The sequence below is a fragment of the Taurulus bubalis genome, assembly GCF_910589615.1.
Source record: "Taurulus bubalis genome assembly, chromosome: 18".
Classification (NCBI taxonomy): Eukaryota; Metazoa; Chordata; class Actinopteri; order Perciformes; family Cottidae; genus Taurulus; species Taurulus bubalis.
In genome coordinates, this window is record NC_136606.1 from 4,032,531 (window position 1) to 4,049,835 (window position 17,305).

The 17,305-nt window shown below is 40.4% G+C and overlaps 1 protein-coding gene across 1 annotated transcript in view; it reads right to left on the reverse strand.

Annotated features, from left to right (window-relative positions):
* Positions 1-17,305, reverse strand: part of LOC306751000 (cadherin-12-like) — a gene marked incomplete at its 3' end in the record, with an annotated part of 64,402 nt that overhangs the window by 30,851 nt on the left and 16,246 nt on the right. The window contains exons 2-5 of the mRNA XM_079234497.1: positions 16,701-16,995; positions 12,475-12,594; positions 7,030-7,197; positions 3,216-3,403 (exon numbers count right to left, since the gene is read on the reverse strand). Coding sequence (XP_079090623.1) covers positions 3,216-3,403; positions 7,030-7,197; positions 12,475-12,594; positions 16,701-16,995 — 771 coding nt within the window. The remainder of the gene's footprint in view (positions 1-3,215; positions 3,404-7,029; positions 7,198-12,474; positions 12,595-16,700; positions 16,996-17,305) is intronic.

Genomic DNA, 17,305 nt, shown 5'->3' on the forward strand with positions numbered 1-17,305 from the left:
CATCCTGAAAGGGATGCCCTGTCATGAAACCTTTTTTTTTGTGTAACCTTTCATTATAACCAAAATAATTAAAATAGCCCTAGTGGTTGCAGAGATACACCCTTTTTAGTTTGGGTATGCAATTTTTGAGGAAAGGGCCTAAAGATAGGTTGTTTTTTAACAATGTCTCCACTTCTAATAATAGCGGTTGCGTTAAAGCAGAATGACACTTCTGACAAGATGCCGGTATGTATGTTTTCATTGAAAGTGTTTCAGGTGCCAAAATGTACCCCAAACTTTAAAAGGCATTTTTGGGAGAAATAGAAGATAAGTCATTCAGGAAAAAGAAATCCATTTCATCCCAGGGATCCAAGCATTGCTTACAAATATCTCCACTTTCTGACATTAACATTTTTCTCCTTTCCCATATCGGAGAGACATTTTGCGACTGCTGCATTATGCAAACTCGGCACCCCCTGTTGAAGCTCAATAGCACTGACAACACATGCCATTTAAACGCGCCACAGGGGTCAACCTCATCCTGCTAAAAGGGAAACGTCAAGACGGTGCATCCAACACAAGGAACTGCGTACATGTGCACCTGTGTAGTCTGCTGCGTGTGGGGGCGAGACCTCCTAACTCCAACACATTCACATGCGTATGCTTCTTAACTGTTGCGCGGGCGCGTTCGGAGACACCGAGCCAACATGGTGCCAGCTGTTCTGGAGACGGCGACTCGATGTAATTTAGTAGCACGCTGGTGGAAGCGTGAGCTATTCAGTATAGCGGCTCCGAAACGGCAGAGAATGACACCGTTTGAAGACATGCGCGCTCTCTTTCACCAGCCTGGCTTGCAGCCGGCGACGCTGTGAAAGCCAGACGGATTCAAGAGGCAAACAAACACACATGGGCGAGCCGGGGCTCCTCTGTACAGAGCACTTAGAGAAGCATCTAATGATGATTTCATTAATGCAACTGATCTAATTCGGGTCCTCCGTGTCGCATTGACGCACATCACAATCTTAAAAGTAGGTGTAGCGTCTAAAAGTAGTCTCCTGGAACCGTAATGAGAAACTACTGCGACTCTCTCTCTCATGAATGCATATTATCGCCCACCGTCCGCCAGCCGAATGTATTCGATGTCCAAAGAGAAATAAAGCTCTGGCTCTCTACAGCCAAGCCTGTGGGTATAGAAATAATAATATTTCTATGTAGTGTGCTTGGATATTATGGATCCTGGCATCTTTAACCAGCCATACCCCCGAGGAGAGCTCAGAATAAACACAAATGAAGGGGGAGGCGGTCGGGAGATGGGGGAGATTTTCACTTCATACACAGAAACATGAATGCATTTTTTTGAAAGCTGGCTTTTTCCGAGGAGCCGTAGTGACGCTCTCGCCGTATTACTATGAGTTTAAAATTAGTATTAGTATAGTTATTAATGGAATTGTTTGGCGAAAACTCCACAGTGAAATATCCACGCATGGTTAAATCACTCCTAAGGGCTGAAGGACATAATAAGGTCATGGAATTATTCAAATTTTCTGATGTTAATTAATCGATTGCATAATAAGTCTTATTATAGCCTCGCTATTTAGTGGATGAGCCCTCACGGCCCTGGCTGCAGCGCTCCATCTCTCCCTCTCCTTTCAGTAGGCGGCCGTAATGTCCCTCTCACCTCTGGCTATCGCCGGTCCTCCTTGGAAATGAGACGGTGTCTCTCGTCGTATTTCTGCTCGGAATAATACGCGTCTCTAATATCGCTGGTGCCGGTGCGCCACCACCATTGTGCGAGTCGATAGCACGGCCTCTGCAAGAGGCTGCGCGTGGTATAAGTCGGGATATCAAATGAGACGCCGAGGCCGTGAGGTTCAGCGAGAGTGCAAAAACCAAAAGGCCGGGACCTCCTGCTGTGGGTCAGCATGCACTTGATGCATTAATCCATTTAGCGGGGAGAGAGAAAGAGCATATGGCATAGTAAATGGGCCCTGACGTGCTGAGTGAATGCTTTATATTGCCCAGGAACTCGCAGAGAGCTCGCGCCGCCGCTCTCTCTGAGCTGCGCTTTAAGGCTCGGACTGCAAGGACACGAGCGAAAGATCACAGGTTCAAGTCCGGCATCTGCAGAGTGTCCTGCTGGGGCGGCGGCGACCCGTTGAAGTGCTACCTGCACACTCGTTAGGATGCATTCCAGCATATAGGCCATCTAGCTGTGTTTATTATACAATATCTATTTTCAAGAGCTACTTCCTGCGTTGGTTTGTCCTATGATGTTGATGTTGATGCCTCTGCCGCTGACATCATGCGGCACGCTGCTGTCGAGATGTGATGTGATTTATTGATGTTTCGCGGAGCACTGTTTTGCATTTATATTTTTGCGGTAAGCTTGAATATAAAAACTGACATGTGTTTTATGTTAAAGCCACTCAATCATCCGCAGATATGTGCAGTGACACCGGCAAACATACTACTTCCTGAAAAAAAAGCGTCTTTCAATGACTCCCACGTCATAATAATGCAATATAGACATACTGCTTATGATATTATATAGCTACAAGCCCTTATAGATATCCATAATGCTTTGTAACAATAACCAATACATGTACTAAAGCATTTTGTAATGACTTATAAGGTCAAGTATCATAACATTGACATAAGTGTATTACAGGTCCTATTGTTGTAATACATCGTAATCCTTTTATCTCATGATCTTGGGTGATCTTTTGTTTAGTTTCCTGTTTTATTTTGAAAATTACTCTCATTCATTTCCTGCCTTAGTCGTTTTCCCGCCTGTTTCCGCCCCCACTTGTGTTTCATTAGTTGCCTCCTGAGTACTCAGTGCTTCTGTTTCCCGGTTTCAGCGTCAGGTTGTCTGCATTAGTTGCTGATGTCAGCGTTCCTGCCGTGTACTTTGTGTTTAGTTCATATAATAATATTATATCCTATTACCTGCTTTTTACTTTTCCCATTAAATCATTGTATCTACCTGCCGACTCCAACTGATTCCAGTCCCGTCACTTTGTAAGTTTCAATGATTTGTGGCGTTAGAATGACACTCAACAGGTTTTTGACTTATTATTATATTGGTGGGCTTTTATTGTGAAAAGGTGGAAACAAGTGGCATTAAAGGATGGATGAAACAGGTATTCATGCTACAGCAAAAACCCAGAGCAGCAAAGTGGTGAGTGCTGAATACAGGTTGTTATTAATAAATCTTAGTCTCTGAGACTCCGTACCCTTTTGAGGATGATGATCCCCTCCTGGTTGTGTTCGTTGGTGGTGATGTCAAACATGGCGCCTCCGTCTCCGGGCACAATGGTGTACTCCACTTCGGCATTTCTCCCGACGTCCAGGTCGTGGGCTTTGATCCTGCCGACGGCGGAGCCCACTGAGGACGACTCGGGGACCCGTAGGTGGAAGAAACCTGCCGGCAAACAAACAAACAAACAAATCTGACTTTATTTATTCATTTATTATCATCACTGGAACACCGGATGGAGCGCTGAGCTCCTCACACCCCCGTGTCTTAATCGGCCACAGGCAGAGCAGCTGATATGCTCTGCCTGAAGCCGGCCCTGTGGCTACACGGGCGTGACATTATTCAAAGCCGACGTGCTCGGACATCAAGGCTGCTCGGCTCCTTGTAATTGGCGAGCTCAACCTGTGCGAGAAACACACGAGCCCCGAGGCTCTGGAAGCGCCGCCGAGGAGGAAACCTACAAGCAAACAAACTGTGAGCATTGATTGATTATCACTCACTCCAGACAATGGGTGTGGATTCGTCTTCTTCTTCTCTTCTTTTTTTTTTATCCTGCGCCTTCCCTCTCTGAGGCGGCTAGCCGTTTGAACAATAGCATCTGCTCGTGAAAAACGTTTGCGCTACAAATCCGGAGAGAACACCTGGTCGGCACCGCGACGAGACGCCGCCGGCAATTCAGTGACAAAAAAACCCGTGAAGATGGCGTGGAAATTATTCTGAGGAGTTGGAATGTCTCACATCCGTCATTATATCACGCCATCCTGTCACTTCAGGAAATGTTACGGACTCCAGTGTGCCGTTCAGGTGGAGCATTTATTCCAAAGAGTTATGTATCAAAAGGTTACAAACATCTATTTGGTCATATTTGTTGTATTCCTCGTACTCAGGACCGGCGTCCCCGTATTGTTAACAATAATTGAACGCATTCCTTCCATTTGATGAAACTTGACACCTTCCTCTGCTGCAGCAACAAAGAAACAGCCAAGAGCAAATATGAGTTGCTTCTTGGAATTTGATTTATTTGGCCCTCGTATGACAAACAAACCTTAAGATTGAGGAAGGCTGTGTGCGGGAGAGGAAGACAAGTGTGTAGGAGTTTCTCTCCTTCTGAGGATAGTGCCGCTTGACATGAAATGGCTTCAAACTTGGAGATGGATGAACTTGAACACAAGCGTCTACAACGAGTGTCGAGGCACTCGCGGTGTGACAGGAGAAGCCGCTTGGCAGAGACGCTTCTTATTTTTGGGGGAGGACCAAAATAATAAGGTACCGAGTCAAAACCAAAAATTCCAGCATTTGCTTCGGTGATTTGGAAAATATTGCATTAAATGTTGACTCTAATGAGTCCTGTGCTTGAGGTTGCGCAACACCATGCTACACCTCTGTGTACATACAGGGTTCTTACAGTCATGGAAAAGTCATGGAGTTTTAAAATGGTTATTTCCAGGCCTGGAAAAGTCCTTGAAAAAAATAAAATCCCAAAGGTTTTGGAAAAGTCATGGAGATGTGTTATATTCATGTGTTCTTAACGTTAAAAGAAAGACGCTCAAAATATAAGCAGGCATCCATACAGGCATCTATATACATGTTTATTCTTTTAATCAAACTATTGTCTCTCATTCATTTGTGTCATTTAAGGTTTACTGTATGCTTTGTGTTCTCATTGTTAGTTTAAATACTACATTTACTCACTTTTTACTGTTTACACCCAGATTTCACTAAATGTTTGTAATGGAAATTTGATTTAAAGTCATGAAAAAGTCATGAAACCCATTGGTCAGAATGTGTCTGAACCCTGTGTGTACATATTCCAGCGCTCCCTCTCATTTGTTATTCCTCAATTTGTTACTTCAATTTCTACCTTGGATCTGGGCTTTTTTCCCTCAGTGTTGATCCTCAGGATTTTGGAGAGGCGAGCTGAGGCGCGGGTGAATTTGGCTGCCCGTGATTTCAATAAATAATCAAGTGCTTTCAAGGACGTGCATTAATTTCAAAAGTCTTTTCAGGTTCATGTCCTTTGAAAGACAGGACATAGCGCCGGTGCCAAAACGGGGAGCTGCTGTTGAAGAGAAATTAGCAAACAGCTGTTGAGGGCAGACACCCCAGATGAATAGGGTAAAATATATAAATATATATACACCTCTATGAAAAATCCCCGGTTTATTACTTGCATTAAGGCACTTATTATTTGAGTTTTCTCAAAAGTGTATGTTTAAATATGCAAATGAAGCATTGTCTTATTATCCATGTGCTAATATGCATTCATTAAAAAAAAATCAGAAATCTGCTCATTGTTGCTGTTACATATTTCACATATTGTCTCTCTCCATAAATCAGAAAATACACCCAACAGCCATAAAAAAAAGGAAGAATCGGGAATCACATGTGTGAATCAGGCTATGAATGATATATGAACAAACCCCTCAGCATACAGATGGGAATGAAACTGGAAGGTTTGCTGGATGCGACTGAAGTGGAGATTTATGGCAGAGAACAAAAAACTCATTTTGTCTCACCACTGAAGGTGAACAGGGTAAATATTCTAATAGATGTTGTCTTGACCCTTCACCAGTTGACTACTTACATTATGAAGACAAATACATGTGTATTACAACACTGCTAGTGAATTGAGGAGAAAACTACAGACATAAATATACAAAGTAGTTGCAGTTTTCTCTGACAGAAGACTTGTTATTGCAGCAAAATAGTCAAAAATCTCAAAATTGATCAGTGCATGAAAAACCGCCTCCCCTTAAACGCCGCTGTCAGCGGGTTCACGATCTCCTGTGATGATAATCCAACAAAGTCACATGCAGAGAGACGTACACACACCACTATCAGTCATTACCATTACATGTTCACACATCTGGTGCCATCAGAGGAATGACGGTTTACAAATACTTAATCTATAAGGGGGGATTTATGGAAAAAACAGATGTGGGATGGATCCATGCAGCAATAATATAAGTAAACCACACATTCATGTTTTTGTTATTGGTCTGACCCGTAAGCCCTCCACTGATAGAAGGGAGAAGGCAACAAAGAAAGGGATTTGGGACAGGGGGCAGAAGAGCCGCCGGACTTGGCCCGCACCTCTGTGCTGTGACAGCATTATGGAAATATCATCTTTTCCCCGCAGCCAGAGGAGCTTGACCGTCAGACTGCCCGTATTTAAATTCGGAGGAGACCTCACGATGCCTGAAGAGACTGCATCCTGTATTTCTGCTTGTACACGTGCTGATTCTGTAATAGAATACATTTTTCTTTGCATACAAATGATATAGTGATGCTTCGTATAAGCAGAGGAGGTTTTACAGATCAACATATTTACAGTATTTGTACTTTTATTTTTTCTCCCCCCCCCCGCCCAGCTTGGCGTTTCACGGTACAATCGAATAAATCTGGTTTAGCGGCTTAATTCCAAATACCGGATGAGATACAGTGTTTAAATACACCGACTCAATCCCCGGTCAGGGCCCGATCTACATATAGCCGGCTGCCCCCCTGAGGCGAAATAACACCAATCCTGGTTTATTTGCCGGCGGTACGTCGACGCAATCATGCTAAATAAACAGCGTTTGCTTACGATGGCACATAATGACAAGTAATGAAAAGCAATTACAGCGAGTAGACATGATGAATCCCCCCCCCCCCCCCCCCCCTCTCCTCTGCCTCGTTGTAATTGCACAGTGTTTATTTCCCCGATCATAAAATGTGTGAACACGCGTCAGGTCACCTGCATTATTCTGGTTTTGCGAAAACTAAAGTCGCTGTTGCTAAACGACACTCACTTTTGGAGAACCTGGGTGGGTTGTCGTTGACGTCGCTGAGGGTGATGTTGATGGTGGTGGTCCCGGCCAGCCCCCCCAGCTGGCCCCCCATGTCCTTGGCCTGGATTAACACCTGGTACTGTTCCTTCACCTCCCGGTCCATATTGGGCAAGGCGGTCTTTATAATACCTGGCGAGAGCAACGGGACATACAGACAAAAGAAGACGTGGTAAACGTGAGATCCTTTGAAACATGTCGGATGCCAACTCCATGAGCTCGCTCCCCAGGAAGAAGCTGCTTGTGCGGCTCTCTCCAAGGCTAAAATAGAGGTCGTTTCACAAACTGGAGACACTTGACATTCAATAGGGAACTCTGGAGAAGCCATATAATGATTCACTTGAGGATCAGAGACCCTGAGATCAGAGAGCGTTTGTACTGCAGATTAATAGCTAGGTCAGTGGGAGGTTGGCAGGCTAAAAGGAAGCGGGCAGCTAGGTGGGTCTGCACTTTTTCCCTCCACTTTTTTCTCCATTTAATACAGTGAGGGTGTGAGGATGTACCATTTGATCCGCAGACCCCCAACACGTGTGTACACAAAATCAAAGACTGCTATTATTTCTTATCAATTCATCTTTTTTTCGGAGACGGGTGACGGATCCTTCTGTGAGATTTAAGCATGTTATCCTTGTTCACCCTTTCCTCGCAGTGTTTATTTGGTGCGTGTTATGTGTTGTTGATGTGCGTTTTGAAGATATATGCAGGCCCAGCAGAGCAAACATTGACTTTTAACGCTTTGATATTTTTTCGTTTATTTTTTTACTTCTCCCAGCATCAGTTTTGAAATGCAGTCACAGTGTGTGCTCTGTGGAAGCTGAGGGATGAGGCGGCGTAAACCGGCAAACAGATTCCACCGTATCGGCCAGTTGTGAACCTATTTCCGTCCGCTTTGAACTGCTGCAGATGGGAAGCCGACGGCAGCAGCCGTTGTAAATAATGTGTCACTGACTAAATAATGTGTCACTGACTAAATAATGTGTAACTGACTAAATAATGTGTAACTGACTAAATAATGTGTCACTGACTAAATAATGTGTCACTGACTAAATAATGTGTAACTGACTAAATAATGTGTAACTGACTAAATAATGTGTCACTGACTAAATAATGTGTCACTGACTAAATAATGTGTAACTGACTAAATAATGTGTAACTGACTAAATAATGTGTCACTGACTAAATAATGTGTCACTGACTAAATAATGTGTAACTGACTAAATAATGTGTGACTAAATAATGCGTATTTGACTAAATAATGCGTAACTGACTAAATAATGTGTAACTGACTAAATAATGTGTGACTAAATAATGCGTATTTGACTAAATAATGCGTATTTGACTAAATAATGTGTAACTGACTAAATAATGTGTAACTGACTAAATAATGTGTCACTGACTAAACAATGCGTAACTGACTAAATAATGTGTAACTGACTAAATAATGTGTGACTAAATAATGCGTATTTGACTAAATAATGTGTCACTGACTAAATAATGTGTCACTGACTAAATAATGTGTCACTGACTAAATAATGTGTAACTGACTAAATAATATGTAACTGACTAAATAATGTGTCACTGACTAAATAATGTGTCACTGACTAAATAATGTGTAACTGACTAAATAATGTGTAACTGACTAAATAATGTGTCACTGACTAAATAATGTGTGACTAAATAATGCGTATTTGACTAAATAATGTGTAACTGACTAAATAATGTGTCACTGACTAAACAATGCGTAACTGACTAAATAATGTGTAACTGACTAAATAATGTGTGACTAAATAATGCGTATTTGACTAAATAATGTGTCACTGACTAAATAATGTGTCACTGACTAAATAATGTGTAACTGACTAAATAATGTGTGACTAAATAATGCGTATTTGACTAAATAATGTGTAACTGACTAAATAATGTGTCACTGACTAAACAATGCGTAACTGACTAAATAATGTGTAACTGACTAAATAATGTGTAACTGACTAAATAATGTGTCACTGACTAAATAATGTGTAACTGACTAAATAATGCGTAACTGACTAAATAATGTGTAACTGACTAAATAATATGTAACTGACTAAATAATATGTAACTGACTAAATAATGTGTAACTGACTAAATAATGTGTGACTAAATAATGCGTATTTGACTAAATAATGTGTAACTGACTAAATAATGTGTAACTGACTAAATAATATGTAACTGACTAAATAATGTGTAACTGACTAAATAATGTGTGACTAAATAATGCGTATTTGACTAAATAATGCGTAACTGACTAAATAATGTGTAACTGACTAAATAATGTGTGACTAAATAATGCGTAACTGACTAAATAATGTGTAACTGACTAAATAATGTGTAACTGACTAAATAATGTGTATTTGACTAAATAATGTGTAACTGACTAAATAATATGTAACTGACTAAATAATGCGTATTTGACTAAATAATGTGTAACTGACTAAATAATATGTAACTGACTAAATAATGTGTGACTAAATAATGCGTAACTGACTAAATAATGTGTAACTGACTAAATAATATGTAACTGACTAAATAATGTGTGACTAAATAATGCGTAACTGACTAAATAATGTGTAACTGACTAAATAATATGTAACTGACTAAATAATGCGTATTTGACTAAATAATGCGTAACTGACTAAATAATGTGTAACTGACTAAATAATGTGTGACTAAATAATGCGTAACTGACTAAATAATGTGTAACTGACTAAATAATGTGTAACTGACTAAATAATGTGTCACTGACTAAATAATGTGTAACTGACTAAATAATATGTAACTGACTAAATAATGCGTATTTGACTAAATAATGCGTAACTGACTAAATAATGTGTAACTGACTAAATAATGTGTAACTGACTAAATAATGCGTAACTGACTAAATAATGTGTAACTGACTAAATAATGTGTAACTGACTAAATAATGTGTGACTAAATAATACGTAACTGACTAAATAATGTGTCACTGACTAAATAATGTGTAACTGACTAAATAATGTGTGACTAAATAATACGTAACTGACTAAATAATGTGTAACTGACTAAATAATGTGTAACTGACTAAATAATGTGTAACTGACTAAATAATATGTAACTGACTAAATAATGCGTATTTGACTAAATAATGCGTAACTGACTAAATAATGTGTAACTGACTAAATAATGTGTGACTAAATAATGCGTAACTGACTAAATAATGTGTAACTGACTAAATAATGTGTAACTGACTAAATAATGTGTATTTGACTAAATAATGTGTAACTGACTAAATAATATGTAACTGACTAAATAATGCGTATTTGACTAAATAATGCGTAACTGACTAAATAATGCGTAACTGACTAAATAATGTGTAACTGACTAAATAATGTGTGACTAAATAATACGTAACTGACTAAATAATGTGTCACTGACTAAATAATGTGTAACTGACTAAATAATGTGTGACTAAATAATACGTAACTGACTAAATAATGTGTCACTGACTAAATAATGTGTAACTGACTAAATAATGTGTGACTAAATAATACGTAACTGACTAAATAATGTGTCACTGACTAAATAATGTGTAACTGACTAAATAATGTGTAACTGACTATAATAATGTGTAACTGACTAAATAATGTGTAACTGACTAAATAATACGTAACTGACTAAATAATGTGTCACTGACTAAATAATGTGTAACTGACTAAATAATGTGTGACTAAATAATACGTAACTGACTAAATAATGTGTCACTGACTAAATAATGTGTAACTGACTAAATAATGTGTAACTGACTATAATAATGTGTAACTGACTAAATAATGCGTATTTGACTAAATAATGTGTAACTGACTAAATAATATGTAACTGACTAAATAATGCGTATTTGACTAAATAATGTGTAACTGACTAAATAATGTGTAACTGACTAAATAATGCGTATTTGACTAAATAATGTGTAACTGACTAAATAATGTGCAACTGACTAAATAATGTGTAACTGACTATAATAATGCGTAACTGACTAAATAATGTGTAACTGACTAAATAATGTGTAACTGACTATAATAATGCGTAACTGACTAAATAATGTGTAACTGACTAAATAATGTGTAACTGACTATAATAATGCGTAACTGACTAAATAATGCGTAACTGACTAAATAATGCGTATTTGACTAAATAATGTGTAACTGACTAAATAATATGTAACTGACTAAATAATGTGTAACTGACTAAATAATGTGTAACTGACTATAATAATGCGTAACTGACTAAATAATGCGTATTTGACTAAATAATGTGTAACTGACTAAATAATATGTAACTGACTAAATAATGTGTAACTGACTATAATAATGCGTAACTGACTAAATAATGCATTATTTTGTCGTTTCCATTCAAGCTAACAAGCCGTTTTTACTCATTGGTGCTTCTCTGCGGTCACTTTGTGGCTTCACGCGACATTTTGATGTGTTTCCAAAAGCGATAGCATTCCTTCACCACAGCAAGCTAGCAAGCTAGCAACTAGAGCTACGACACTCTACTTAAAATAAAGTGTAGCATCTGACGATATTTGATGTACCTCTCTCTGAAGCGAATATCTGTTTTGCTTTTTGATTATAGGAAATGCTAGATGTTAATGTCGATTGATTTAAATTCAGTGCTTGAATACGATGGGTCCTGTATTTTGTATCTGTATAATTCAATTATTTATTTATTGAAGTCTTTTCGTTCTTGTAGATATCGAGAACAATGGCTCCCAAAACGTTTTTACCTCCCCACTTTTTTTAAATGACAAGCATATATCTATAAATCAATCTATAAAGAGCCAATTTGTGCGTAACATCTCTGAGCATTATTACTATTGTTTCCGCATCACCTCAAATTATCGTTAATAGATAAACAAGCCATTCTGAAGAGTTTATAAATCGCAACTTTGTTTCATTTGAAATACTTTACAAATAAGCAAATAAATGCATCTCATTCTGTTTTCGGCCATTTTAATATCAACGTTATAAGTAGGCCATGTACTTAACAGAACAATACACACATTCAGGCTCCCTCTTATGGCTCAAATGTGTACTGCAGATATCAATAATAAATTAAAAACCATGGAAGAAATCTTGTGAATTTATTTGGCGTACCACCACCACTGGGTCCCGACCTAGCCTTTTGGGAATGACCGGTGTAGAAGCCACTCAATCAGACATACACTTCACAACTAATGGCCTAAATAACTGTTTTCATGTCGCTGCATTTGCCTCGTGCACAAAAAACAGAGGTAGCCATTGTTGGAGGCGATCGTGTGGATGCTTGTGAGCGTTACACTGACGGATTCACTAGATTGTATCACACGAGCCTGCAAAGAAAAAGGTAGCGTACCTGTTTTGGGATCCACAGAGAAGTACGGCTGGCCGTGGAGGATGCTGTACACCACTCTGGCACTGTTTCCGTACGTGGGATCGTCTGCATCTGTGGCTGTCACCTGCGTCACATACGTCCCTGGAGGGGCGAGAGGAGTGGAAAGACATATTGACTTGGACTTAATTTGTTTCCTCACGAGACCGCGATCCAAACTCTTTGAAGTTCATCGGTTTACCGAAACGATCCCACCCCGACACTAATGAATGATGAATCGCAGCCGAGAGAGCGGCGGCTGATAGTGAACGGTCAAAGTCGCTGATGGGGTGTAATGAGGAGGAGGAGGAGGAGGAGGAGGAGGAGGAGGAAGAGGAGGGCCGTGTCGAGATGCCGTTCGATTACCCCGCTGTATGTGTTGCGTTGCACATTTGCAGCATTTCTAAGTGGGCATTATTTAAAAACAAATAAAGTAAGGGTGAAAAAAAAGGAAAAGAGGCTCTTGTGCGACTATTCATTAAACAATGCTACCATTAAGAAAACAAAAGGGCCATGGCAAGAATAGCATTAGGGTGGCGGCGTTCCAAACTGCCAGGGTAAGAGGACAGAATAATTACTTGTTGGAGGTTTTGGCTCATCCTCATTAACTGGCTGGCATCGAACGCGCTCCTTATTTACCGCGTATTTAAATTCAGCAGGCTCAGTCCAGAGCTTCCAGTTTAAGGAGAGGGGTAACCAAAATAGATAAATAAAGAATGCTGCGTCAGCCGGACTACTGTATGACTCCACGAGCCTGGTGGGTTTTTTTTTTAGAAAGACTAGTTGCAGAGAAGTTTGACTTCACAGGCCGAGCGCTCAGTGAATCAATCACAAACATGAGGTGTAAAAAAAAAATGTTTTAGACTGCAGGTTTTTAAAAAAGCACGTTGGTGAACAGGTGACACTGGAAGGAGGATATTTACACGGTCAATCTGAATTCTGGGGAGCTGCTGGCGTCCGTAGAGAACTTGCTGTGCATTAAATGAGCTTTGCAGTCGCAGCAGACGCTAACAATGGCATTAAAACATTAGGTGAGGGAGATTAGCGTCTCAATCCGTCCGAACAAAACCCCACATGCCTGATTAGACATGCCAGGGAGGAAGGACTGCATCTCACACACACACACACACACACACACACCAGATGAGATAAAACGTAGACATGTGTTTCAATCCACAGACCCGCGAGCTCAGATGCGGGGAAAAAAGTTTAAAAGCCTTTGAGCTTCGCAGACGAAGCCGAGAGCTCCTTCGCCGCATCAGTGAGACAATAAACACGGAGATTAGATTCCATTCACGCAATTGTGGAAATTCAAAGGTGTGTGAGTGAGAGCCAGGCGGAGGAAATGGCTCGAAAAGGTCATTGTTGATAAAAAAAAACACAGGAGGGGAATACAGAGTTCAGCTAAAATATGGATTATCTATCTGACTTAATTAAAAATGGTTTAAATCACAATATTCAACAAACCACCGGGATGTAAAAAGGTAAAGCAATTAACTTGGAACAGTGCACGGCGCATACAGATGCTTTGTTTTCACAAAGAGAGCCGATGTTGGGAGGACTACTGGACTTCTGTGGGGTCACGTGCACAGATCTGATATTGAGTATTTGGAAATGTTTGAAATAAACTAATTACTCACTGAGATACCTTTTCTGTCGCTTTCTTAGTGATTCATGGGTAAACTAATTGCATGCGACTCCAAGGGATTATGAGTGATTGATTTCATAATACCTGTCCATATAGTCTCCATTACCAACCATTATTGTGCATATTTATATTCAGCATCTCTCCCTTTTTAGTTTTTGCTTCTCTCTGCTAACATAAGAAGAAGAAGAAAAAAAACATCTATTCTAGCCAAAGACATTAAGAAGGATGTAGCGGTCAATGAACCCATTGATCACACAGGTCTCGCTGCTATTAATATTGATAAGGACTTTAGTTTTTTGTTAATATTACATCCCACATAAAGTGTGTGAGGGCGGCTAGTTCAGACTCTCAGTTGTATCATCAGATGGTATATTTCTGATAGTGGTGTCACTATGCATAATTTGGCGAAGCTTATCATTCCTACCTGTGATATTTATGGCTTCAACTGTAATGAGTGAGAAAACACAAGTTATTTTTAAACCTACAGTCTCGAGTCTACAGGCAATGTGTTTGCAGTTAGACTGATATTGATTGATATTGTTGCCAATATCTGGCTCACATTTATGCTCCATGAAGTCCAACGTCGCATACGATGCACGACATGCATCTAATGAAAGATGCGTTCCTGTTGTATCATGGGAAATGTGGCATCCAGAGTTGTGGAGGCATGATGCAAAACAGAGTGCAGAAAATGATGAAAGTGGTGTGGAGATTATCTTGCTGAACAAAAGGTGTAAGTATCGTGAATTTGGGTTTGCCACAGAGCTTATTTTCTGCAATAATCCAAAATCCAATGAAAAAATCCCATTGGCTTTATGTCGAGGGAACCAGTTACGAAGCTCACTTCCACTATACTGGGATTAAAAGTTCATCGCCTCTGCTACCATTCTTTTTGAACTACAAGTTCAACAACTAAATTAATCTGACATACTTAATCAGTAGATGTAAAGTTAATGGCATGTATCTTCATTCATGCAAAGAAAGCATGAACAAGATGTTTTAAAATGACTTTTGCAGACTGTCCATCATCAAATAAGATAATTAGACATTAGAAAATATTGAAATGTGATAGCAACATTCATGCTATTTTCTAAATGAAAGATAATTACTTTCTATTAAATAAAAAGGTAATGTTTCTTTTGTTAACCTCTCATCAGTAAAACAAACAGATCATCCGCCAGCCTTTCATGTCAGATTCAATGTTATAGTCTACAAGGATCAGATAAATAGAAATGTCCAGGCTTTGTTTTGTAGCTGTAAGATGTCCTAGAGATAGAAATGTCAGATAAAAGACTAGAAAAAGAAAACCCAGTTTTTAGGAATGACTGGTCTACTTGATTCATTCTGCGGGTGTTTTCTTTTGCAGCTAATCTCTGGACTCTGCGTTAATGGTCACACCAGATGTCCATCCATCCGTTCATCCATTATCTGTAACCACTTCTCCTATTCAGGGTCGCGGGAGGGAGGCTGGATCCGATCCCAGCTGGAATACCGAAGGGCGAAGGCAGGTTCACCCTGGACGGGTTCCCAGACTCATCACAGTGTTGACACAAGGAGACATCAATTAACCTAACCTGCATGTCTTTGGACTGAGGGAGCAAGCCGGAGAACTCGGAGAGAAGGACGCGCAAACTTCACATGGAAGGTCGAAACCCCAGCGCTAACCGCTATACCCCGGTTGCCGCCCCACGAGATGTGTTTGTGATCAACGTTGCAGCTGCTCTGATTCTAAAGTAAACTGTTGCGCAGCATGTGAGTGTTTACTCGCTTGTTTTTCCTTCTTCTTTTCATGCATGCTCTAGAGACTGAGATTTTTAGAGTTTTGAGGTGCTTCAGCGACATTTAGATCAAGAGGAACCATCCTCGCGGCGAATTACGTTGATCTGTTCTCCCTTTAGGGGGAACGTCTGAAGACAAAGCTGAGAAAGATACTCAGGGCACACCGAGAATAACTAACTGTGAAGTGTCGAAATCTGGGGAGGGGGAGCAGCTTTGCACCTCTGGTTGTTCCTGTGATGCTCCTGAAACTTTCTTATTCTGTAGTTCAGTGGTTCTCAAACTGTGGGGCGCGCCCCTCTAGTGGGGCACGGAGTTATTGCAGGTGGGACGTGGGGGAGGACACTTGGACATGAAAACTATGGGGACAACAAGGATCTTGTAGTTTCAGGACGTCCACTCTCCCCATGAGCTACACGAGAACTTCACATAGTACAAAAGTACAAAGTACACGGACATAAACTTTCATTAATAAATACATTAAGCGAAATGCCTGTACTTTTGGTGCGTGAGATCGGCTGTTGCGCCTCTCAAAACAGAAAACAGATCTCAGCTCAACATTGAGCATTAATTGAGAGTGGGCGAATTAAATTTAGCATGGACCATTTTCTTCCAATTTCGTTTGGGCACGAACATTTTTCTTCCTCCAAAGTGGGGCGTGACAACAAAAGTTTGAGAACCATTGTTGTAGTTCTAGACGGGGGGAAACAAAGTGCAAAGGATTCTTATTAATTAAGTAAAGTACAAGTTCTTCTGTCTTTCGTGGGCGGAACAAAGGATCACTGACCTACTGGGGACATCTCGGGGACGGTGGCCGTGTACGGTCCCTCCAGGAACTTAGGCTCATTGTCGTTGATGTCTTGAACCTTGATGACAAACTCTGACTCGGGTTCGAGGGGCCTGTTGGTGTCGATGTCCACAGCCTGGGCGCGTAGGGTGTAGTAAGGCTTCTCCTCTCTGTCGAGACTCCGTAAGGCGTGGATGTCCCCAGTTGTTTGGTCAATTGTGAAAATGGAGCCGGCCCCGTCTCCCGAGAGAGTGTACTTCACGGCACTTTCCCCCCCATCGAGGTCAGTGTGCAGCTGCAAGACAAAAAGGGAGGAAAAAAAAAAGACAGGTTGAGTGCAAACATTGGCACAGATAATGATTCATTGAAAGCGCCGGGGAAGAGCCGTCAAAGAACACTATTTCACGGGAGACAGTCAAGGAAACTGGCTGCGCATCAAAGAGCAAATTCATGTCTCTGCAAAGATCTGCAAAACACTAAGTCATGAGGAAAAAATAAAATGATCGTACTTTCAGAAACGTTTCACAGATTAATGAGGCTAAATCTCTCATAAATAATTGATCCTTCTCTGTGCAATTACGCTGCAGAGATAACTCTTCAGCATC